The sequence below is a fragment of the Capsicum annuum genome, chromosome 5 (assembly GCF_002878395.1).
Source record: "Capsicum annuum cultivar UCD-10X-F1 chromosome 5, UCD10Xv1.1, whole genome shotgun sequence".
NCBI lineage: Eukaryota > Viridiplantae > Streptophyta > Magnoliopsida > Solanales > Solanaceae > Capsicum > Capsicum annuum.
The window spans coordinates 120247599-120274397 of NC_061115.1; the positions used below are offsets into that span (position 1 = coordinate 120247599).

The 26799-nt window shown below is 34.5% G+C and overlaps 2 protein-coding genes across 2 annotated transcripts; one reads left to right on the top strand and one right to left on the bottom strand.

The window, feature by feature from the left end:
* Window positions 1-19529: 19529 nt before the first annotated feature.
* Window positions 19530-24731, top strand: LOC107870701 (sugar transport protein 14). The gene is made up of 4 exons (XM_016717309.2): window positions 19530-19959; window positions 22893-23215; window positions 23306-23935; window positions 24029-24731. Exons 1-4 carry the CDS (start codon window positions 19818-19820, stop codon window positions 24482-24484), a joined length of 1551 nt encoding a protein of 516 aa, XP_016572795.1. The 5' UTR covers window positions 19530-19817; the 3' UTR covers window positions 24485-24731.
* LOC107870702 lies at window positions 21098-25834 on the bottom strand. The gene is made up of 2 exons (XM_016717310.2): window positions 24798-25834; window positions 21098-21360 (listed from the first exon to the last, which is right to left on the bottom strand). The coding sequence occupies exon 1, from the start codon at window positions 25809-25811 to the stop codon at window positions 25269-25271; it is 543 nt and encodes a 180-aa protein (XP_016572796.1). The 5' UTR covers window positions 25812-25834; the 3' UTR covers window positions 21098-21360; window positions 24798-25268.
* Window positions 25835-26799: the final 965 nt, after the last annotated feature.

Below are 26799 nucleotides of genomic sequence, written 5' to 3' on the forward strand. Positions count from 1 at the left end.
GATCCCTTCGAGACCTCTACCTTCCACGAAGAGCTATGCAACCCCCTTTGAGTTCAATTAAAAAAATTTTCACATACTCATCCATTTAACCAATGGATTATTTGTTAAGCCATCAACCACAGTTATCATCGTACCATTACGCTTGGAAGCCTATAATTATGCCATACCAATTCTATTAGCCTGGGGAATACCACAACCCTTTTTGTTTATTAAATCCAGTTGGGGGAATTCCACAACACCCATTGTTCATTAAATCAAGTTTAAAATAAAAAATATGGCCAACAAGACCTTTAAAAGACTTTTTATTCATTTATCCATTTATGAAATGCAATAGTTTAGGGAAGTATGGTAAATCATATGATTAACCATATTTTAAATCCAATTGCTGGTACATTAATTGATGGTCTTTTTATTATTAATGTCTCTCCTGAACTACAACAAACTATTGATCTAAATAATGTTAATCGTTCAAGTAAAAGAAAACATTCATCTAAATTTAATGAGACTTATTTATGGAACTTGCGTCTATGTCGTATAAATCTAGACATATTTTTGGTTAGGGATGGACCTTTAGATTCATTAAAAGTGGAGGCACTACCAATATGTCAACCTATTTAGAAGGAAAAATGACTGAGAGACATTTTCCCTCTAAAGAAAACAGAGCAAATGATAAATAAGAGTTAATTAATTGTAATTTGTGTGGCCCAATGAACCTTCAAGCAAGAGGTGGTTATAAGTAGTTCATGACTTTCATTGATGATTACACAAAATATGGATATGTTTATTTGGTGCACCTCAAGTCTGAATGCTTTGAGATTTCAAAGAATTTATGACAAAAAATTAAGAAATGACATGAGAGATGTATCAAGTCCCTACGATCTGATCGTGGTGGTGAATACCTCTTAAATGAGTTCAATAGTTACTTATCAGAATAAAAAATTATGTCTCAAATGTCTGCATCTAGGACTCCACAACAGAATGGTGTAGCAGAAAAAAGAAATAGGACTCTTTTAGAAATGGATAGATCTATGATGAGTTACTCTGATTTGACTTCTTCATTTTGGGTTTATGCATTAGAAACTTCAAATTATATTCTTAACTTAGTTCCTTCCAAGTTGGTACCTATGACACCCATAAAACTATGGAATGGGCATAACCCTAGTCTTAAATATGTTTGAATTTAGGATGTCCAACATATATACTAAAAGAAAAGACAGAGTAGTTAGAACCTAGATGAGAAGTATGTGTTTTTATTGGTTAACCTAAAGGAAGAAAGGTGGTATTTTCTACAATCTTATAGAGAAGAAAGTCATTGTAAGTACCAATGCCAAGTTTCTAGAAAAAGATTTTATAACAAACCATATTTCCAAAAGTGAACTAGTATGGGAATTAAGTAAAAAGGTAATGAATCAACCTATAACAAAAATAAAAACCAAATCCCAGCTCCAGATGTCAGAGTTAACATACCATTGCATTTTAGTAGTGAGAGAGATGTTACTAGACATATAGTTCTGCAAATACAAGTTCCTGAAAATCCATTGCATCAAAGTTGTGAGGGTGCACAAGAAGAAGAAGTCATTGATATCCTAATACCCCAAGGTGATGAGGATAACATAGAGACCCAAAATTCAGCAAATGATGTGGTTCAACCACACAATCATAGTAGTGCAGTTGCCTCTATACAAATCCTTACAATTAAAGTGCCTCATCGTTATAGGAAATAATGAGAAAACCATCTCGGTATGTACTCTTAGGAGATTCTTTTTAAAGAATCCCTAAAGAGTTGAATACCGAGCCCATGAATTACGATGAAACACTGCAGGATAAAGATATAGAGAAATAAATTATTGCTATGAATTAAAAAATAGAGTCCATGTACTCTAATAAATTCTGGAATCTTGTAAAACCACCTATAGATGGAGTCAATCCCATTGGATGAATATGGATATATAAGAAAAAGAAAGGAGCGGACAAAAAAGTACAAAAGAGAGGAGTATATAGAAAAGTGCAAATCTCATGACCCTAACTAAGGCCTAGCCGTGATGGGTATCTCAAATCCGCTGAGGACGGGAGACCATCCCTATTTTATAGTCAACTGAACAAAACACACACTAACATGTATTGAAGTCCGAATATATAAGAAGATAGAGTAACATAATTTCAACGATTCTCAGTTATGTCAATAACCACTAATCAATATTGATAACCAATACCAACTACCAACATAACACCCAAGTCCACAGTACCCATAAAGCCTCTAATAAAACCGAATACCACTAAAGTGTTGAGACATGCCCCCGACCATAGCAAAAATAGGTCTGAAACAAACTCTAAGACATAAGAAGCCAGAACATGAAATAAATTCTTCAGAAGGAAGAAAGCTCACCACATCAAGTCAACTCACGAACTATCCATGAACACCTGATCACTACGCAAGTAAAGTAGAAGAATTTCTGGCGCCTACATCACATGGGGATACAACATCTTAAGATAATTAGCGGTTGGAGTGCTAGCATGTAACTCAGGGATAAGGGATAAAATAATGCTATGAGTAATAATTTCAAACCAGTCAAATCCAAAGAACATCATCAAATGCAAGTGCATATATATATATATATATATATATATATATATATATATATCATAAATAGAGGTAAGGAACAAGGCTTAGCATAAACTTTTACAACTTTAACTTGGGTTATGTAACACAACCATCATAATCAAGGCACCTACGGGCTAAATGGGAAAATCTCTCCCCCAGCTAGAAGGGCTCCAGTGCATATAGCCACACGAACCAGAGGATAATCATATGTCATATGCCTGATTGGGGGACTTGAACCTCCCGGCATAAATAAAGGTGACTTAAGCAATAATTTATATAACATAGGGGACTCAAACCTCCAATCATATAATAATAATAATAATGAGGAATAAAACCTCTCAATCTCTTAGACCACTGTCGTCGGCTAGTGCTATTTTCGATGTTGGTCCCTCAAGACCTCTACTTTCACAGCTCGACTACACAACCCGCTAATAAGACCAATTAAAATATTTAACACATATTCCAAATTTATTGAACTAATTATGTATTCAGGCATCCCATTTGTATCATCATACCAACCCCACTTACAAGTCCATTATTGTGCCACAATCTATTAACCATTACACGAGGGAAATTCATGACCCTTAGGTTTAATTAACATTCACACAAGGAATTCACATACCAAAGATTGTGGAGAGAATTCGACCCTTGAAGATCTACTTGACCCACTTTTTGGGAACCCTAAGTATTGATGCTTGAGAGGATTTAAGAGAGAAGAAAGTGTATTTGATGTGTATTATGGATGAAAATAGGGTCCCAAGTATGTTTATAGGTCGTGGTTTATTATTGAAATAAGAGGGAAATGTCAAAAATACCCTTAAAAAGCTGGGAAATAAGTTGCTAGTCGCGACGAATGACCTTACGACCCATAGGGTCACCCGATGACTCATTTTTCCTTAGCAGTAGTCTGGATAATGTCTCGGACCACTAACACTAGTCTGGTTATGAAAAGGACCTTATAACTCATAACGATCCTGTTTGATTCATTACATCCTATTCATACTCAAGACAAAATACTTTTGGCATCAACTAGTTTCCTTACAGAAAGGAATATACAAGTCGTTTAGAGTTCTTACGACACATAACATAGTCAAAATAGTAACTTAGATAAATATCACTGGACATGTTATGACTGGGTCCTATAAACCATAATTACTCCCTACGACTCACAAGGAGAGTCGTAGTCATGGCAGTAAGCTCAGAACTCAGACTTTTCCAGGGACCAACACCTTGGGTGTTTCAGCAAACTCACAAAGCTAGGCTTTTTCCAAAAATGTTTACTCAGAAAGAAGGGATCAATTATAATGAAACCTTTTCACCAGTAGCCATCCTTAAGTCTATTAGAATTCTCTTATCCATTGTTGCTCATCATGACTATGAGATTTGGAAAATGGATGTCAAGACTATTTTCCTTAATGAAACTCTTCATGAGAGCATTTTTATGTGGCAGCTAGATGGTTTCATTGAATGAGGGAAAGAACACATATTGTGCAAGCTTAAGATATCTATATATGGATTTAAGCAAGATTCTAGGGAATGGAATACTTATTTTGACAATGCGTTTAAGACGTTTGGTTTTGAGTAGTATCTTGATGAGTCTTATGTGTACAAAAAGTAGAATAAAGATAAAGTGGTGTTTCTAGTATTGTATGAAGATGATATTATCATGACCCAAACTTGGGTCTGACCATGACAGGTAATCATAAGCCACCATGGACCGAAGACAACCCCCTTAGCCTTATATCAAAAGCGCATAAATGTAAACAGCAAAAGCCAAACAAGTCTATAAAAGATATATGAATCCAAAAGAAAGATAAGAGTCAAAACAAGACATATATGTCATCCCAAAGCTGTCAACACAAGCCTCTAAACTAAAAATACAAACTAAGTTGGGACATTCCCCCGACTATGATAAAGAGAATCCAAAAAAAATGCTAAGACAACAATGAAACCAATAAAATGATTGGGCCTTCCGAAAGATGGAGGCTCACCACTTCACGGCAGATCAAAACACATACTAAACCACCTAGCATTGCAAAAAAACAATAGTAAAGTCCTCTGAACCTACATCATGAAATGATGCATCGTCAGGGGACAGTTAGTGAGGTAAACACCGGCATGCAACTCGAGAAAAATGAAGAAAATAGTGCATTTATCAAAAAATAGTCAAAACCTCTAGCAAAATATTTATATATACATATATAGGGTGTCGGGATAGGGACGAGGGGCCATTAACATGATAATTTAAACCATTAGCCAAAACTACATAGCTTGCTCCATCCTAAAGTTAACCACGGGCTATATGGGTCCGCTCCCTATTCCAGAATGGCCTTAGTCCATGTTAGCCGTATGTAATGAGAAATCTCCAAAGACATCAAGGTGATAGCCATCTAAAATATAATCTGTATCCAGACACGTGGTCATATAGACACCCAATGTTGACAAATATTGCTTCCAGTATTGGTCCCCGTGGGACTATACCTTTATGGTGAGCTACACAATTTCCTTTAAGCCCAAATTAAAATAGTTTACACATAAACCCAACCATTAACTAAGAAGTGTTTATTAAGACATTTTTCAACATGGTATCATCATACCAATATGCTTGAAAGCTAATTCAATTAAGACAAACCAGTCCATATAACCACTACACACCCAACTTCTACTTAAAATAAAAAACCATGGCCATCAAGGGCATTCCAAATCCATTTATCCATAATGCAATGCAATACTTTCAAAATATACATTAAATTATGTAAAAATCCATATTCAAGACCAAGTTTACAATGTGGGTTGAGGTTGATGCCATTACTAAGCCAAAAACTCATCAATTTTGGTAAAACCCATGTTAGCCATTTCAACCATAATCACAATGCACCAATTCAGTCCTAAAACCATCCGTTAAAGCACGAATAATCCATTTAAAATATGGAAAATGTAATTCAAGTAATAACAACCAAATACCCTCAATATAATTTCAAACCCATCAACTCAAATCATAAGAATAATCAATAAATTATTACCACAATGTAAAATTCAAGTTAAGAAAAGAGAAACATGCCTGAAATATTAAGAATTTAATGAGAAATTGAAGTTTGAATCCAGGAGTAGTTATTTCTTATAAGACCTTTGAAATTTCTTGGTTTGGGAGTTAAAGAGAGAAAATTATCATATTTGATCTTAACAACTGAAGAAAAAGGGTTAATTTGGTATGTTAAATTCATTTAAGGGGTAAAGGACCAAAAAGTCCCTTATCCCAAGTGAAAAAAATAAAAACTGGATGAAAAATATATAGCAACGTGGCACACCACTATCACAGAGGTTAGCCTCCATTCCACGCTTCTATCGTGGAGCATGAGTGGCGGGGCACGCTATTATTGCAGACAACCATTGCCTTGGGCTCCCAAAATGGCCCCAAACCCCTTCCAAAAATTCCAAAACTTTCCCAAGATACCCTTTTAACATATCTTAACATAATTTAAGTTAAAAATTTATCTTATGCAAATGGGAGGATGAAAAATAAAATGATCAAAATTTTATAGGGTTTTATATTATCCCTGTCCCTCTTGAATCATTCATCCCCGAATGAGTAGTTAAGATATTTTTATCACGATAATAGAAAGAATACAGTAGACCAAGGATAAATTCAAATGCGATAAGAGGGAATTAAAATTCATATCTTAAGAACTTTTATCCAACAGGGGGAACAAGAATGGGTACTTGGATTTCATATCTTCTTCAAATTCCCATGTAGCTTCTTCTACCATTTGATTTCTCTAAAGAGCATTCACTGAAGCTATATACTTTATCCTCAATTTATGAACTTTCCTATCCAATATCTCAATCGAGACTTCCTCGTAAGACAACTTATTCACAATACAGACATCCTCAACAAACACTGTTAAAAGAGGGTCACCCACACACTTCTTAAACATGGCCATATGGAAAATGGGATGAATCAAAGCCAAGCTTGCTGGTAACTCTAAATCATAAGTAATATTCCAATATTTCTCAAAATCTAATATGGACCTATGTAATAAGGACTGAGCTTTCCCTTCTTTCTAAATCTCATAACTTCTTTCATAGAAGAAACCTTCAAGAACACCTAATCTCTAACTTCAAACTCTAACTCCCTATGCCTCACATCCATATAAGACTTTTGGAGACTCTGAGAAATCTTAAGTCTTTCCCTAATTATATTTACCTTCTCCATGGCTTAGTGAACCAAGTCAGGACCAAATAACCTAGTCTTACCCACCTTAAACCATCTAATAGGAGACCCAGACTTTCTACCATAAAGGGCCACAAAAGGAGCCATTTGAATATTGAAATGATAACTCTTGTTATAAGCAAGCTTAATAAGAGGCAAATGATCAACCCAACTACCTTTAAAATAAATCACATAGAGCTTTAGCATATCTTCCAAAGTTAGAATAGTACATTTTACCTGTCCATCTATTTAAGGGTGGAAAACAGTGCTAAGGTTCACCTAAGTACCCTAACCTTTCTAAAATAAATGCCAAAAATGAGAAGAAAACTATGTACCTCAGTCTTAAATGATGGACACAAGTGTCCCATGCAACTTTACTGTGTCTTAAATGAACAACTTAGCAAAATCATCTCCTTAGTAGTTAGTTGATAACTCTCAACTCACTCTCATGTTGGAGGGGTGAGGCGGTCGTTGTCAATAACTCAACTTGAGTTGGGGTCAAATCCAAAAGGAGTGAATTATAAATTTCAAGTCCTATGGGTGCTCTGATTACTAAAAGGTTACCCGAAGTGATAATAAACACAACATGTAAAATAAAATGGGGGAATTCGTTTGGGATTGGTCTGTAATAATTTTTTATTAACAATGCATGAATATGACACTTTTTATTCAAAATCAGGATTTGAGGAGATCTTGGAATTATTCTACCTAAAGGTAAAAACACGTGGGTTGATGATGGTTTAACATGAAGCTTAGTTGTTAACTAAAGTATATACTAGGTCAAAGGTCATTGTCGTCAATCTTTCAATAAAACCATAACGATTTCACCCACTAGCTCTTTTGAGCACCTAACAAGTGTACCATTCGTAATCACCCAAAACCTCAATCAAGCATCCCTATTTCTAGGATGATGCTCTTGACATGATTTACACTCCAATTATACTTATTTCTAAGATTTCAAAAGGTAGTAAACCACAGACTTAATTGTCCACCATTGCCTTGTCTCCCTATAATCCGCTTTTAAGGATGTTATGGGTTACCATATATTCACCTTCATCCCTCTTTCAAAGATGATAAGGGGTTTATAGAGTTTGGGGTTTTCACCCATCAAATCCATTTGGAGATTTAGGGTTTTCACCCACATATTCCAACTCATAAATTCAAGCAATAGTGGAATCCTTACTCAACAACTAAAACTCATGCAAACACAACAACACCCACACACAACTATACTTTCATTTAACATAATCCCAAGACTAAATTACTTAGCTACTTATGAAAAAGGTAAAGAGAGATATACCATAAGGATTATCCAAAGCATTGATTCTTCACAAAATTACTAAGAAATTAAGACTCAAAAATTAGTTACATACTTTCTCAATTAGGGTTTCTTGTTTTCAATTCAAAAATGTCTATGAGGTAAGCAATACCCAAAGAAGAAAGGGTTTTTTCCTATATAAGGTTTGGAATTCATCCAAGAGAAATTAAAAAATTATCGTGGGTCATACTCCCGCTTAGCCGTGATTATGGAGGTTCGACCATGACCGTGGCTACTTAACCATAATTGTGCTCCGTGATTGCATTTTGCAAACCATCTTGACTGACCGTGATCGCGGCCCAAGGACCGTGGTTGCAGTAACTAAGGCTGAACTACTCCAGGTCTCCAACTGCACTCTTTTTGCTTCTATTTGGTCCCTTTTTAGCTCCAATCCATATATTTTCACCTTCTCAACTATATACCTACAAAATGTGGATATTAGTGCATTTAAAACATGATGATATCTTATTTTCTTATACAAAACATGGTAGTGTGCACAAATGTTTCATGCAAATGAGTGGTAAAATCACCACTTATCATTAGTCCTTATAGGCAAGAAGTGAGCAGAATTAGTTATCCTATCCACAATGACCCAAATACAATCATACTAATTGTGAGTCTGTGGAAGACCCAAAATGAAATCCATATAAATTATCTTTGACTTCCACATGGCTAATTCTATCTCATGGGACATGCCACTAGGCCTCAAATATTGAACCTTGACTTGCTGACAAACCATACACTTAGCAATAAAATTTGCCACTTCCTTCTTCATATTATCCCACCAATAGATTTCCTTTAAGTTATGATATATTTTGTTCGAATCTAGATGAACGGTATATCTGGACTCATGAGCCTTAGCCAAAAAATTTTCTTGCAACCTGTCTATATTAGGGACACAAACTTCGTTGAAACCTCAAGATGCCATTTCCCCCAATCTCGAAAGCCATGACATTTTGCTAATCCACATCATCCTTGATTTGCATGAGTATGGGATCCAAAACCTGCCTCTCCTTGACCTCAACACCAAGAGATGATTTAACCATTTTCTAAACAATTATTTCTCCATCCTCAAAGTCCAAAATATGCACTCCTAAGTTATCTATCCTATGAATGTACTTCAGTAATCCCCTTTTCTCATCATCAACATTGGACAGACCTCCCATGGATAACCTTCAAAGAGTATCAATAATAACATTGGCTTTACTTGGATGGTAGTGCAAACTCATGTCATAATCCTTAAGTAGCTCAAGCCACCGCCTCTATCTGAGATTTAATTCCTTTTGTATAAACACATACTGCAAGCTCTCATTGTCTGAATAAATATCCACATGCACCCCATACAAATAATGGCACAAAATCTTCAAAGCAAAGACCACCGCTGCTAACTCTGTATCGTGAATTGGGTAATTCCTCTCATAAACCTTAAGCTGCCAAGAAGCATAGGCTATAACCTTATCATGCTACATCAAAACATAACCAGTCCTATATAGGATGCATCAGAATACACAACAAACCCATCAGTACCCTCAGGTAGGGTCAAAATAGGCACAAAAGTTAACTTATCAATTAACTTCTCAAAATTACCTCCACAAGCATAGGACCACAAAAGCTTAACCTTTTTTGGGTTAACTTAGTCAGCGGAGTAACAATAGATGACCAACTCTCCATAAACCTCCTATAATACCTAACCAATCCCAAGAAGCTCCTAATGTCGAATGGAGTTGTGGGTCTAGGCCACTTCTCAACCGCCTTAATCTTCTGTGGATCTACCTTAATCCCCTCACTAGAAACAACATGCCTTAGAAAAGTTACTATAATTAGCTGAAATTTACACTTAGAAAATTTTGCATATAATTTTTGGCCCTTAAGAGTCTGTAATACAATTCAAAGGTGATTGGCGCGATCTTCCTTACTTTTGGAGTATACCAAGATATCATCGATGAAGATTATAACAAACAAATCTAGAAATATTATGAGAACCCGATTCATAAGGTTCATGAAAGTAGCCGAATCATTAGTCAACCTAAATGACATAACCAAAAACTCATAATGGCCATACTGAGTTTGGAAAGCAGTCTTGGGAATATTCACCTCCTAAATCTTCAACTAGTGATAGCCCGAACGGAGATCAATTTTAGAAAAACACCTAGCGCCCTAAAGTTGGTCGAATAGGCTATCAATACTAGGGAGAAGATACTTATTTTTCACTATTACCTTATTCAACTAACGATAATCTATACACATCTGAAGAGTCCCATCTTTCTTTCATAGGAAAAACATAGGAGCACCCCACAGAGAAACACTATGATGGATCAAACCCTTATCAAGAAGTTTCTTTAACTGCTCTTTTAATTCTTTTAGTTTAGCTGAAGTCGTCCTATAAGTAGGAATGGAAATGGAATGGGTATCCGATAGAAAATCAATCCCAAAATTTATCTCCCTATCAGGAGAAATTCTAGAAAGATCATCAGGAAAAACTTTAGGAAATTCATTAACAACAGAGACAAATTGCAAAGAGGGACTTTCAAAGTTTGAATCCTTTACCCAAACTAGATAATTCGGATACCTTTTGGAAATGAACTTCTGAGCAAACCTCCCTTTGGGTAATAAGGAACTTCTCTCCCATTTAATCACTAGTTCATTAGGAAAATTGAAACTGACCTTTCGGGTCCTATAATTTAGAGAAACATAGCATGAATGGAGCCATTTGATCCCTAAAATTCATCAAAATCCACCATTTTAAGTTTTATCAGATACACCAAGGTCTTCCTATGAAGAATGGACACCACACAATCTCTATAGATTTTTTAACTAACAATAGACTCACCCGTAGAAGTAGAAATAAAAAAAGGGTCCGAAAATACTTTCAGGACCAAAACCAAAATATGCAGCCATATAAGGGATCACATAAAATAGGATAAACCCATATCAAGCAAACAATAAACATCATGGGAAAAGAGCTGTAATATACCAGTAACAAGATTTGGGGATGCGTCAGACTCCTAATGAGTAGCAAGTACATAGAGATGATTCCGACCATTGTCAATACCTGAAGTGGCACACTTAGGTACAAGAACTAAAGAAGTGGATACTGGGACTTTCTTATCTCTAGAGAAAATGTTAGATATAGGATAATTTTGCCATAGTTGACTAGATTGAACATAATTAAACCACAAGTTCCTCCCCTCCTTACAATAACTATGTTGAAGTAGTCTATAAAAATAATGATGTGTGAGAAGATGCTAACATATTTGAGGCTTTTAACTAAGAATAATTGCAAAGTCTTAAGCAACTTTTGTCATTTTAAATTATTTTCTATTTGATATTATAGTAAAAGTCAAGATGTAAGAGAATCAGTAATAATGGAGGTAAAAGAGTTGATTTCTAAGCAAGTAGAGAGGGAAGTATAGCTGACAACTTGTCTGATAAGTCGTTAGCCTTATGATAAGCTATCAGAGTTGCTGTCAGCCTTAGACAGAGAATGGGTTTGAGCTGGAACTTGTGACAACAACTGTGATAGGGCATCAGAAGTGTGATAAGCCATCAGGATTATTGTTAGGCTTAGAAAGAGAATGGGCTTCAGCTAGAATTCGTGACGACATCTATGATAGACCATCAGAAGTATGATAAGCCATCAAACTCATCGTTAGGCTTAGGCAGGGAATAGGATTTGAAGTAAGGAAGCGAAAAAAATTCTGATAAGTTATCACATCTCTGATAAGTTGTCACGTCTCATCGTCAACCTAAGGTAAAGATTATCAAAAGTGAAGAGGAGTTGATGACATTCCTGATAAATTGTCAAACTCCTGATAAGCCGTCACACACGTCGTCGCCTGTCTGAGAAAATACTGTTATCTATGATTTTGTTTCCATAATTAGGCTGAAGCATTTAAAGCATATGTTAGGATTTTCTAATCATAAAAAGGGGGAACTGACGTTTTGAGAATCTTTTCTCTCTAGTTTTCTGACTTGAACTTTACAATTATTTTGGAGAAATTATTCTAATTGTTTTGGGATTTTCTACTGTGAATCAAATATGAGAAACACTTGTTGCTATTCATCTTGCTGTAAGTTCATATATCAAACTATGAATTCAACTTGTTGTCTTGATTATTTTATTATGAGCAGCTAAATTCCCTTAACCCGAGTTGTGTGATCTATGGTTTTGGGTTTGTAACGTAACTAAGTGTTCAAGATTCTAACGGTGGTAGAAACTTCTTGTTAATTCGATTATTTGATACTCTGACTATTGGTTGCAAACAATAGGCCTTGCTTACTGGTGATTTACTTGAGATAAGAAATCAACCCTAGTAAGAAGTGAATTATCAACAGGGACTTGGAAGTATTAAACTTCTATTTAATAATTAATGTTGTAACAAGATTAATTAACTTGAGATAACATCCTGTTATGAAATATAAATTCCCTAAGTTCTAAAGAATTAGGTGGTTAAATGTCTAAATAGGTTGAGAAATATTTAGATATAACTTCAACAAGGATAGTCTTCTATTCCCACCTACCACAAGAATCTTGAACCGTTACTAGCGTCTGTCAAATCCTAACACCCATAGTGAACATAACTCTGGTTTTCCTTATCATATTGATTTCAAACACTAAATTGAGAAGTAATTATTTGTTACCTTTCAAAAAAACCTCATTCACAGAAAACTGATAACTATCAGTTAATTAACCCACAGATAACTTAAATTCACACCATATTCCCTATGGGATTCAACCCCAACCTAGTTGGGTTATATATTGACAACGATCACTTACATTCTCATAAGCGAGGTATAGTTTGAGTGATATTAAAAATGACACCATTTATGGGGAATACAGTTGTAAATTGAAGTTGTGTGCGCTAATTGATGTTAGTCAAGTTTCCTAGTTTTACGTTTATCTATTGTTTTTGTTTTATGCAGAACTTTTGTGGTTCATGCCAAGAATCAAAAGTTCTGGAGAACCATTATTACCATTTAATTCGGAACCGCAACTAATCAGTAGAATGGTAGAGCAGCAGGAGGCTAACTGGTTAGCATCCTTAGTTAGAGCTCAGGTGAATATGCAAAATGACGATCAACAAGTATGGCATCCAAATCTTGAGGATGAAGATTTAGAAGATGAGGAGTTGCTAAACCCTGGTAACCCAAGGCGTGCAGAGTAAATAGCTATAGTAGTACAGCGTAATGCTAACAGGAACCATCCATTCTGAGGAAGGAAAAATTACCAGCCAGTCCAGTATGACCTCAATGATGATGATGATAGAATGGATGGAGCAGGTGCAATGGGTGAAATTATTCCTCCACCGTTGCACCTGGGGTGAAATTCAACATTACGAGTACTATGATTCAACTCCTTAATCTGAAGGGTTTGTTTGGTGGCCTTCCTAGGGATGATCCGAACTTGCATCTGGTGAACTTTGTCACCATTTGTAAATCTTTTGATAACCCAAGAGTGGGTCAGAATGCTATCTATTTGAGATTGTTTCCATTGTCTCTGTCTGGGAAGGAAACATTGTGGCTTAATAAGGTGACACCCGATTCTATAACCAAGTGGAGGCAGTTGAAAGAAGCTTTCCTAAAAAGGTTCTTTCTACCTTCCAGGAGGGTACATTTGGGGGATAAGATCAGCAACTTTAGACAGCTCCCAACTGGTCTTGCATGAAACCTGGGAGAGATTCAAAAAAAAGCTGACGCAATGTCCAAACCATAACATGATAGGCATACACTTTGATAGAGACTTTGTATAGGGCCCTTAACTCTGTGACAAAATCGATTATAGATAATGCTGCTGGTGGTTCATTTGTTGATCTTATATTCCCAAAGGCTTCAAAAATGCTTGAGAGAATGACCAAACAGAGTTGGGCATGGCATACTAGGGACTCTGTGGTAGCAAGCCCCACTATTTCTTTTGGTATGACTATGGAACAATGCAGAAGAGACGAGGAGCATAATTAAGACATGGCTTACCTAAAAACACAGATGGACTTGCTAACCAAGCATTTACTATCAGGTAAAACTGAGAAAGTGAAGGTTGTGGGATCGCAGAGCAAAGTGGAGACTAACTCAGAAAAAGAGGCAAACTATGTAAATAATTAGGTGGATTTTTGAGGCAATAGCCAAGGAAATTAAGGTCGGACTTATTACGACAAGGCTAGATATAAGTACCAGAAGCAAGGTAATTGGAAGAGCAATAATGATAGGAGTGGGTTATATGTCCCTCCTAAAAATCATGAGGCTGCTATAAAAAGTTCTGAAAAGATATACCTGGAGGACATAATGGCTAAATTGTTAAAGGGAGTGGAGGATACCAACTCAGGGGTGACTACTATAAAGACCGATATGTCCTTTATGATTCAGTTGGTAAAACTGCACTCCACTTTGATCAAACAGTTGGAATAGAAAATGAGCCAACTCTCCGCAGTCCTAAACCAGAGGAAGAGTGGAACGTTAACTAGTAATACGATTCAGAATCTGCAGAATGATGGTTCATGTATGGCAATTACTACTAGGAGTGGTAAATTATTACCTAGCCCTTCTGTGGTCAAAATTTTGATTGAAGATGTGATTGAAGCAGATGATGAACCCAAAGAAGAATGTCCAGTGGAGTCCAGGAAGCTAGATGGTTCTGATAATGCTCCGGAATAAGGAAAAGAGAAGGAAAAGGAAGTAGTGGTGAAAACTCTCCCAAGACCACCACCTCTCTTTTCTCAAAGATTGAAGAAGAAGGTTGACGACATGAAATTTAGTAAATTCATAGAAATGTTGAAGCAGTTAATAATAAATGTATCTTTGGTGGAGGCACTCGAGCAAATACCAGGGTGTGCTAAATTTATGAAGGACCTTGTGATGAAGAAAAGAGCAGTGAGCTACGCACTGGAGGATAATCTCCACCATTATAGTGCTATTTCTACATGATCCTTAGTGCAGAAGAAGGTCAACCCTGGAGCATTTACTATTCCATGTATAATCGAGTCTTTCAATTTTGCTAAGGCCTTATGTGATCTGGGAGAGAGCATTAATCTGATGCCGATGGATGTATATACAATACGACACAAAATTATCCTAGATATGCCAATTCTAAAACCATACCCTGGCCAATAGAAAAATAAGCATGACAACAAAAACCCACAGCGGCAAGGTATTTCCACACCCAAATAAAAACTATACACTGTCCTCAATGCACTAAATCAAAGTAAAATAGAGGGAAGTGAGAACATAGTTGGGGTATACTAGGCGCCTAAATTAGAAGTATCCCCAGATGGTGGCATATCATCTTACAGAGATAGTGGTGGTGGCGATGCTCTACTAGTGGAGCACCGACTGCTCTACTAGAGATAGTAAAATGGAGGGAAGTGAGAACATAGTTGGGGTGTACTAGGCGCCTAAATTAGAAGTATCCCAAATAGTGGCATATCATCTTACAGAGGTAGTGATGGTGGTGATGCTTAGGAAAATACTATAATAACGACTTAAATTTCCATCCATTAACACGGACCCAGACCCCGAGTGGGTCGATGTTAGATCGAGGTGCGAGTCGAGATCAAATATGGAGTCGAGGTAGATATCAAGTAGTTGGATCCCAGGTCCCAAGTTCAAATGCGAGTCATTACTCAAGTCCCAAATCGTGACTCGAAGTCGGGTCCTGAGTCAAGATAGGCAGTCGAGTCCAAATCCTAGAACGTGTGACCAAATCCTGACCCCAAGTCAAGACACGACTTTCGACTCTAACCTAAGACTCTACTCATGACTTGGTACTTGACCACGATTAGGGACTCAACTCCCCAACCCCACCCGAGATTTGACTTATAACTCGAGACCCAAAACCCCACACTCGATCCTAATTCGAGACTCGACTTTCTACCCCAACCAGAAAGTCAAATTCATGTACTGAGTCAAGGTCTGATCTTAAGTCGATATCGAGAGGCATATCCCAATCAAGGTCGGATCCTAGGTCTTGGGGCGGGTGGTGATGTCAAAACAGTTTTGAAAAATATTTTTCTTATTTTATGTAGATAAGCATTTTTCTTCAATTTGAAGAAAATAAGTTTATTTGAAAATATTTTCCAAAAGAATTGAAAAACATTTTCCCTTCGTACCAAACACACCTAAGTAATAACTTCTCACATATCTCATAATACCCCCAACCTAAGCATCATTACATGTGAATAATAAAATCATAAAAGGAAGGTAAGTATATAGCCCATAAAGAGCGCCAACCGTTTTCTTTTGTTAGAACAGTTGAAGTTAACAAAAAATTTTATCATGGTTGAGGCACAAACAATATTAGTTGTGTGAGGCACCTTTTACTTTTGACGAGTTTTTTTGTGGGCCTTTATGTTAACGCACTCTCCCTAATTATTTTCTTGGTTCTTTTGTGGTCTGGCTTCGCTGTTTCATTCTATTCTTTATCAATTTTTATACTCCCTTCTTTTTTATAGTTTGTTTTTCTCTTCGTTGGAGTATTAATAATAATAAATAAAAACAAGTGGAATAATGTCAATTCGAATTTAATTTTTTATAGTAGTGTTTTTCTTTGTTAAATATGAATGGACTTATATTAATTTGGATTTATTTTTTATATATTCTTATGATAATAAAATATTTATTATAATTACATAAGTGGGTTTGAAAAAAAAAGAGTATATATAAACTTATTCTTACTTTGTAAGAGGTATAAAATGATTATATTATAGAAGAGGAACCTTTAACATGTCTGCTTGCAGACATTAAAATCAATTTTGAGGGTATTTTAGTCTTTTCACAAGAAAAAGTTGCTTAAAGAATTTAATTTTTGTACTATGTTAGTTGTACCTTATTAATAACTTTAAAAATGCCCACAAGCTTTTATTTAATTAATTACATACCATGTCCTTAAAAAAATCCACCTTGTTTTATTTATTCACAAGATTGCCCTCTACTTTGCATACATTTAATTTAAATTATTTTAAATTTAAGTAATTTAATAATATAATAATTTTATCTTAATTAATTTTAAGTAAATATTTAAATAAAATTAATTTTTTTATTTTAGTTGACTTTTATATTCAAAATTATTTTTTTACTTATTTATTTTAGTAAATTTAAATTTTAAAATTATTTTTTTCTTAATTGAAAATACTAATATTTAAACTTAACTTTAAAATTTTCAAATACAAAATTAATAAATTTAATTTAATAAAATAAATTCTTAGTGAATATTTTCTTAAGATTTGTGTTGGGTCAATATGTATCAAGTAAAAAAAGAAATAAAGAAAAATATATAATAAAATTTTATTATTGTGAGAGATAAACATAATGCACTATCAAATAATGTTTAATAATATCATATTTTGTATATGCAAAATATATCATCTTAAATTTAAGTATTAATAATATAATAATTTTATCTTAATTAATTGCAACTAAACATTTAAAGTAAATCAACTTTATTATTTTATTTGACTTTTATATTCAAAGTTATCTTTTTTACTTATTTATTTTAGTAAATTTAATTTTTAAAATTACCTTTTTATTATATAGAAATACTAATATTTAAACTTAACTTTAAATTTTTAAAGTACAAAATTAATAAATTTAATTTAATAAAATAAATTCCTAATGAATATTTTCTTAAGATTTGTGTTTCAATATGTATCAAATAAAGAAAAATATATAATAAATTTTATTATTGTGAGAGATAAACATAATACACTATCCAATAATGTTTAATAATATCATATTTTGTATATCCAAAATATAGCATCCATATTTAATTAATATACTGCTCCGGTGAGCTATCGATGATTATTATTGGATATGATAAAATTATGTTTATTTTTGTAGGAGTAACATAATCACTCGCTCTTAATTAATTATTAAGAGCCATCTAGGCATTAAAAAAATAAATAATATTTAATAAAAAGATAAAATAGACATAAAAGGTGAAATTAAGTCTTGATATTTTAAATTAAATTGTCGTCCTTCAGATGATGATTTTACTATACCACCCCTTATTATAAGTCATATATGTATTAGAAAATTAAGAATAAAAAAATGATATGTCAATATAAAAAATTGATTGACTATTAAAATTATATTAGTGTCATATAAATTGAGACGAGACAGAGGAAGATATAAGCAACATATATTATTTTAAAATGAAATTAAAAGTACTGTAAATAACAATAATTAAAAAAAATATTTAAAACATTTATTGATTGCCAAAATTTTATCTGTGCCGAATAAATTGGGACGAAGAGAGTATTAATATCTTATTGAAAAATTATGTAAAAAATATTATAAATCAAATAATTAACAATTTTAAAATTTTAAAAATATAAAATATTTAGCTGGCTCTCGAAATTATATCATTTTCACTTAAATTGAAATAGAAAAAAAAGTATTATAAATTACAATAATTAAAAATTTATATTATTTTAATAATTAATTATCTAAATTTTATTTATATCACATAAGTTAAAATAAAATATATATATATATATTAGGTCCGTGCTAGCACGGGCTATGCATATCTAGTATTTTTAAGAAACCCTTCTCTCAAAAAGAAAACATTTTTTTTCAGAAACTGATTGGATAAATACAAGAATAAAAGTTATTATGTTGAACGTACTGTAAAAACAGATTTACTGTTACTATGATTATTAACACTAATTTTGCTTTTATCCAATGGTTATTATTGATCTAAATTTTGGGAGAATTTCTCATATCATTAAATTTTTTGAGGTCCCCTTGGAAGTTTAGGTTTAATGTCTTGAGATATGAAATAAATATTTCAAAATTTCATACTCTTTTGGTTATAAAGATTACTACTTTCGTGTAATATTAATTGTCATTATAGCTTAAAAACTTATCACTTTAAAAATTTAAGATTAAAGTTGACAATTGTTTTCAAATCCTTAAATGTAAGAAAGTAATTCTTGTTAATATTGCTTAATTTTCATTTTCTAGAAATAAATAAAAGTAATAGTAAACTGTACGTAGTATTTATTGAGTATTTTTCTTAATGAACATGAAAAAATTAACACCATAATTAAATGGAATAAAAGAAAATAATATTTTTAATTGATTTAACTTAGGGGTGCAAGGTTAATAAAATAAATAAATAAAAGTGAATCTGTGTTAGCACAAAAGAACATAATAGCAGTATCGATCTTTTTTTTTTTCTGCATGTAAAATAGGATACCAAAACAAAAAACCGTGGAAAATATAAGTGAATAAGAGGAATGATAAAAAATAGAAAAAGGTAGTAAAAAAATTGAATAACACTACAAATTTTAAAAAAGTGAATATGTAGAAATGAAGTAGAAATAGAGGGGCTGACAATTGGGACCAAAATAAAAGACATGTCAAAAGTAAAAGGGGGTGGGGTCACGTAGAGCGACAAAAATGTTAGGAAACTAAACTAATACAACTTGTCTTGGAAAATAAAGAGAGCAACGTAACCTGCCATTTCTTCTTTCCTAAACATTAATTAATAATATTAGTAAACAGTTTGACCAAAAGACTGGGTAGTGATTTGCCATTGCTGTCAATTGTCATCAAGTTGGGAAATTTCCACTAGTTTAGTGTTATCCTTTAGGCTGCAGACTACAAGTGGATCAATTGAAGACATGCATAAATAGCACTACATTAGTTTCTAATTTTTAAAGACGCGCAGAGAAGGAGATCAAGGAAAGTGTAAAGGTATGGCTGCTGGAGGATTTGTTGATGACAAGGAAGGAAGAAGAGCTCATCTTTATGAGTATAGGATTACTGGCTATTTTATTTTTGCTTGTCTGGTTGCAGCAATGGGAGGATCTCTTTTTGGGTACGATCTTGGTGTTTCTGGTGAGTATTACTCAAAACACTTTTCCTTTTCTTTTTTCTGATCTGAAATACTTACTGCATGTGTTCGGATTGAAAAATCTACCTTGCTTTTTTCAAATCACTTGTGCCATTGTTCTCCTCCTATCTCATTATCTTTAAGGAGTATACTGCATAAGACGGAACACCTAAATTTGTTGTTGACCAACGAGAAGTATGGGAATAAAAATTCATATATAAAGCTATAAGTAGGGGCGGACATATTTTGGTTTAAACAAAAAAAATCGTAAAATCAAACCCAAATTTAATTTTGGTTTCAGTTTTTCGGATCGGATTCGAATCCGATTTGTAATTTTAAAATTTTGGTGGTTCGGTTCGGTTTTCGATTAAAAAAAAAATTAAGTTAAATCAAACCAAAAAATCGAAATTTTATAAATAATATATATATATATAGCAAATTCGCATCAGGCTGTTTATGGATTGTTCTAGTGACTCAAATATTTTATGGACTATTTTGGTGATTTTGGACTGTTTGATGGACTATTTATGTAAAGTTATATTATATGTAATGATTAATAACATTATGTATTATGTTAAGCTTATGATTGTTTTATTTTGTTTCATCGAGTTATTTATATTTGGGAATGAAAAACAGGTTTTAAAAAAATACTTTTTCTAAAAGAGCTCATCAATTTTAAATGCTCAGTTGTGAAAAAGAGACGCTAACTACTTTAATATTTTAAATCGAAATAAAAATCCGAAATAACCGAACCGAATTTGTAAAAACCGAACCAAACCGAATTTATTTCGATTTGGTTACGGATGTCATTTTTGTCGATCCGAAAATCGATAAACCGAATCGATATTAAACAATCAGATCGAATTGACCGAATGCCCACCGCTAGCTATAAGTCTTCAGATTAGCTAACAGGCAGGTTGAAACTCCACAACAATCATGTGAAACTGAGTGTTTAAATAATAGGTGTTAACCCTTTAGTAATTGTAGCAGTCAGAAGATAGAGAATTACATAGTGTGGGAGGCAGAGCGAATTTTTACCTGTATACATGTGTGTGTAAAAAAGTTAATTTTTGACGAAAATTACGTTCTGCCGGCGGTGCAATTTCTTCTTGGAGAATATTCTCTTCTTTCAAACAGAAAATCTGGCAACAATTGTTTTTTTGTTGTTGTTATTTCAAATGAAAATTAGTAGGGCAATTAGTTCACTTGGTTGGGATAACAAGGACTGTGTGTTTAGCCTGATAAAAGCAAAACGATTTTAGTTGATGAGCATCCATAGTAGTAAATTCTAGATCCTCCTCTGTTCTAAAAATAGAGCTTTTCAAGGTATCCAGCTGGACCATCGGGTATTTGATATCATATCCGGTGCAGTAAATTGATTGAAGTAGTATGTTCATCCTTTGCGCCTGTTTTGTTTTAGGAATGAATAAGCATAAAGGTAGTCAGTCACGCATCGAAAACAGTCTAATCCTAGAACTTGAAAAAGAAGGAACAAAAGATAACGGTACCTGGCCAACAATATCGCATAATAGTACAAAGAAAAATTCTGATTCCGTGTGAGAATATAACAATGAAATTTTGTATATATAAGCTGTTAGGATTTGCCTGAATTTCCCTACTTTACCTTATTTTCTATCATAATTATGATTACTTTCTTCATAGAAAAAAGGTTTTCAGGAAAAGATTTCAGATTTCTTTCCTATTAGATTTCTATTAGGTTTATTCTTTATTAGAGGAAGGATTTTGTAACTCTCTCTTCAAGTCATAACACAAGAGGATCCACAATATAGTTGTTAAAAGTGTCTGATTTAAGGGGAGATTTCTCCCATAGGTTTATGTTTTTTTCAAATATTAGTTTTTAATATTTAGGTCGTTCGACCAAATCATATTAATAATATGTCATTTTAGTATGTTTTTATTTGGCACCGTCTTGGTTTGCAAGCTATAAGCTTCCACATATCGTCCTCTCTATTTCGAACCCGACAAGTGGTATCAGAGCCAGGTTCAATAGCCTAATGGTTTGATGAAATGAGATTAAAAACTGGTTCAAAGCGGTTTCAAATCAAGATGCATCCAATTTGATGATAATGAAGATCTTTGTGTAGCTACATGTGGAGAAAAGTTTCAAACAAGTTTTCGACAATCCTGCTGCTAATCCATCTTTAAAATCAAAGTCAATTTTCAACCCATGTTTATGAGATTGAACTTTCAACCCCTGCTTACTTTTATGCTAGAGTTTCTTTCAACTCGTGCATATACTTTTAATGTATAAACTTCACACTTAACCTGTGCTCACTTTCAGTGCACAAAGGCTCCATTTTCAACCCTGTTTACTTATAACACAGGACTCCAATAATATAACCTATGCTTTTATTTTTAATTCATAGAGCTCTAATTTTTAACCCATATCACTTTTAATCATGGTAAACAGCAATGATGCATGAAGATTCTGCGAAGAAGAATCTGTGAAGAAGAAGATCAAGATTGATTTGCCATAAAGTTCAGGCCAAGGAGAAATTTGTTAGGATTTGCGTTGAATTTCCTACTTTACCTAATTTTCTACCATAATTAGAATTACTTTCTTAATAGGAAAAAGGTTTCCTAGTGGGAAAAGACTTTCTATTAGGTTTATTATTTATCAGAGAAAGAGTTTTGTAACTCTATCTCTCTTTAAGTCATAACACAAGAGAATTCGCAATGTAGTCTTTAAAAGAGTCTGGTTTATAGGGGAGATTTCTGCCATAGATTTATGTTTTTTCAAATATTAGTTTTTAATATGTAGGTTGTTCGACCAAATCATATCAATAATATGTCGTTTTAGTATGTTTTTATTTGTCATCTGAATTATCACTGTCTTGGTTTGCAAACTATTAAGCTTCCGCATAACGCTCTCTCGATTTCGAACCCAACATAAGGATGGTACCATCTGTTTTTTCAGGTGGGGTGACTTCCATGGATGATTTCTTGAAAGAGTTCTTCCCCAAAGTGTACAGAAGGAAGCATGCACATCTCAAAGAAACTGATTACTGTAAATATGACAATCAGATACTCACACTTTTTACTTCCTCTTTGTACTTTGCTGCACTTGTTTCTACATTTGGTGCTTCTCATGTCACCCGGAACAAAGGCCGTCGAGCCAGTATACTTTGTGGAGCAGTCAGTTTTTTTCTTGGTGCAATTCTTAATGCTTTTGCAAAGAACATTGCAATGCTTATAATTGGTCGATGTCTTCTTGGAGTTGGCATCGGATTTGGTAACCAGGTGAATGGATAAGGCTAATTCTAACTGTATGTACAACAACTAGAAGGATATTAGAAGTTGCAGACGTATTAAAGTTCTGTTTTTCTGCAGGCAGTCCCTCTGTATCTCTCAGAAATGGCACCTGCAAAAGTCCGAGGAGCAGTTAACCAACTCTTTCAACTCACAACTTGCTTGGGGATATTGATCGCCAACTTTATCAATTATGCAACTGATAAAATCCATCCATGGGGATGGAGATTATCGCTTGGCTTAGCCACAGTTCCTGCTACAATAATGTTTATTGGTGGGCTTTTTCTTCCTGAGACCCCAAACAGTCTCGTAGAACAGGGTAGATTACAGGAAGCAAGAGAAGTCTTAGAGAAAGTTAGAGGTACCACAAAAGTTGATGCAGAGTTTTCTGATCTTAAAGATGCAAGTGATGCAGCGACAGCTATAAAAGATCCATTCCGGAATCTTCTCAAGAGGAAGAACCGTCCCCAATTGGTAATAGCAGCTTTGGGGATACCAGCATTCCAACAGCTCACTGGCATGAACTCCATTCTTTTCTACGCCCCTGTCATATTTCAGAGCTTAGGCTTTGGCTCAGGAGCATCATTGTATTCATCTGCTATCACCAGTGGTGCACTTGTTCTAGCTACATTCATTTCAATGTCTTTTGTTGACAAGTTTGGAAGAAGAGCTTTCTTTCTGGAAGCTGGAGTTGAAATGATATGTGTCTTGGTAATTTCAACTTTCAAATTCTTCCTAACAAAAGATTGAAAAGAAACAAGCTTTTTTTTATAGCATGTACTTAACCGAATGTTTTTTCCACAGGTAGCAGTTGCTGTTACTCTAGCCTTGAAGTTTGGAGAAGGTGAAGAGCTCCCAAAAGGAATTGGCATCTTCCTGGTAGTCGTAATCTGCATATTTGTCCTCGCTTATGGAAGGTCTTGGGGTCCCTTAGGTTGGCTGGTACCAAGTGAATTGTTTCCCCTGGAAACAAGATCTGCAGGACAGAGCATGGTAGTCTCTGTCAATATGATCTTCACAGCCCTCATTGCACAATGCTTCCTTGCGTCTCTCTGCCACCTCAAATATGGAATTTTTCTTCTCTTCGCGGGCTTGATATTCATCATGAGCTGCTTCATCTTCTTCCTCTTGCCCGAGACGAAGCAGGTTCCGATAGAGGAAATATATCTTCTTTGGCAAAATCATTGGTTCTGGGAAAGATACTGCACCCGAGAAGAGAATGAACATGAATTGGACGGGAAGTCCCTACCACCAATCTAAGTGAACTCGGATTCCAGAGAACGGAGATAGGATTTCTGATTGATTTGTTCCATGAGTGAGTGAAGTGGACACTCTTCAAAGAAAATGCCTTTAGAATGAAGACTATATGAAGATCTCTTCATATTCTTTTCAACACTCTCCAAATATCATGTTTAAAGTCTTAAACACCAAAATTATCTTATCACCATGTAATTAAGCTTATGCATGGATTTACAAGTTATCAAATGGCAGAAATATTTAACGAGAATCAACATGGATAAAGAACAAAAAGGAAGTACATTTATGTGTACAGAAAAATTACAGAAAAACATACCATGACATTGACATTATAGAAAGAATAATCGACTCGATCCTTCAAATATTGTTACTCATTGATCAAGCTAAGCTAGTAAGTTGGCAAGCTCATCCACTCCTAAGCTCCCTTTTGGTACTACGATTAGATAATCTTCTCTAATACCCTTTAACTTCTCCTTTCTCGTACTCTTTGTTGAATTGACCTTTCTATCCGAAACAACAGTTTCTATTCTCGAAGAAGCTAGCGTGTCTTTGGTGCATCCTACCTCCAAATCACGAGTTTCTTCTTCCCCACGTCTGTGAACTAACAGTCTTTTAGGCTGATGCTGAAAAACTGGTCCAGGTGGGGTAGATTTAGAGAGAACAACTGCTGTTGATACACAATGTCAGCATCGATAGTAGAATCATCTAATAGAACTGCACTCCCACTTCCAATAGCCAGCTTCCGAAGTAGTAAAATTCCTTCCTTCCATGGCGTGAGTTTACCAGCTTACAGTTTTGGTCTGTATCTACTGATACAGAATGCACCTTGTAACCAGTAACCGGAACAATCAAACTTGTTATCTACATCATCTGAAGCACACCCCAATTCACGTTCTGGATTCACCACTAAATCATTCAACCTTGTTTTGGATTCATGCCAGTCACTGGGAATTCTAGAACTGTCACCTGTATCTCCTGCATACACCAGAGAAATTTTGCTTTCACTTATCTCCATTTTTGTAACAGCAAAAATATCTAAAGGAACCTTATCGGAAGATTCCAAATAGTGATACTCCGATCTATCTTCCTTTGTTCTGTCACTTCCAACATATTCTGCATCTTCCTCACCCAGCGGAGAAGTGTTAGCATTAAAATTGCAAGGATTCATTTCTGTAATTGGTAAGCTTTGTCTTCCAGAAGTAGACAGAACCATTTGGCCTTCAAAGGATCGGTTAGTGCTAGCAGCATTACCAGATTCCAAACCCTTCCTTCTCTCAGGATTGTTTGTATCTTCAGGTAGAGAGGATACCCAATCGTGTCCTGTCCACATGATTATGTGCTCTTTCTCAAAAGAGATTAACAAACATGGGACAAGATTAGGGGGGTCAAGTGGGCCGGGTCACTCGGCCCTATTACCTAATCTGGCCGGGTTTGATCCGGCCCGATAAGTGGCTTTAGAGTTTTGGGTCCCGCGCCGGTTATTTTGTTAAAATGGGTCCGGCTAACCCGGCCCGAACCAAGCCCGGTCCAGGCCCGTCAATTAACCGGCCCGGCCCGACCCGGAAAAATTTTAAAAAAAAAGACATTTTGGATTTTGGGCCAAACTAGCCGTTGGCCCAACGGCTATATAGCCGTTTTTGGGTCCAAACGGCTAGTTTGGGTCCATTTATTAGAAAAAAAAAAAAACTTTAAAAAATAATTTTTAATCCAAAAAAAAAATCTATAAATACCCTACAATTTCAAATCATTTTTCACACAATTTTTCACTCTCTCAAATCTCATTCTCTCTCAAATCTCAATTATCAATTCTCAAATATTCAATATATTTAATTTCTTAAAGTGTTCACTTTAATTTTTTAATTTTTCGTTTACAAAGTACGAGCGGAAGTTTCTAAAGTCGCAATCTTCGAATAGTTCCAAAATTTGGTATTGTCGTTCCATCTCTTACGTTTAATTTTTATTTATTGTATTAATTGTTTAATATTTAATTTTATTATATTTGTGTATTTTGAATATTTTTAGTTTAATTTAATTTATATTATGGATAAATTAAGAAACCTCGCTACTAAAGGTGTTAAAATTTTTTGTGCAGGAAGCGGTAGTGGTAGTAAAAAGCGAATTACTAGCGGTAGAGGTAGTTCAAGTAGTAGATATACTCGTGTGTTTTCGCCTCCGGTACCGCTTGGTACACCTTTCGAGGAAGAAGTAGGTGTAGGTGCTCACGATATGGATTATGTAAAAGCTCAGGAAAATTACGGTATAGAAGAAGAAAATGAAGTAGATACGGTTAATTTAGACGAAGATAATGAAAATATTAC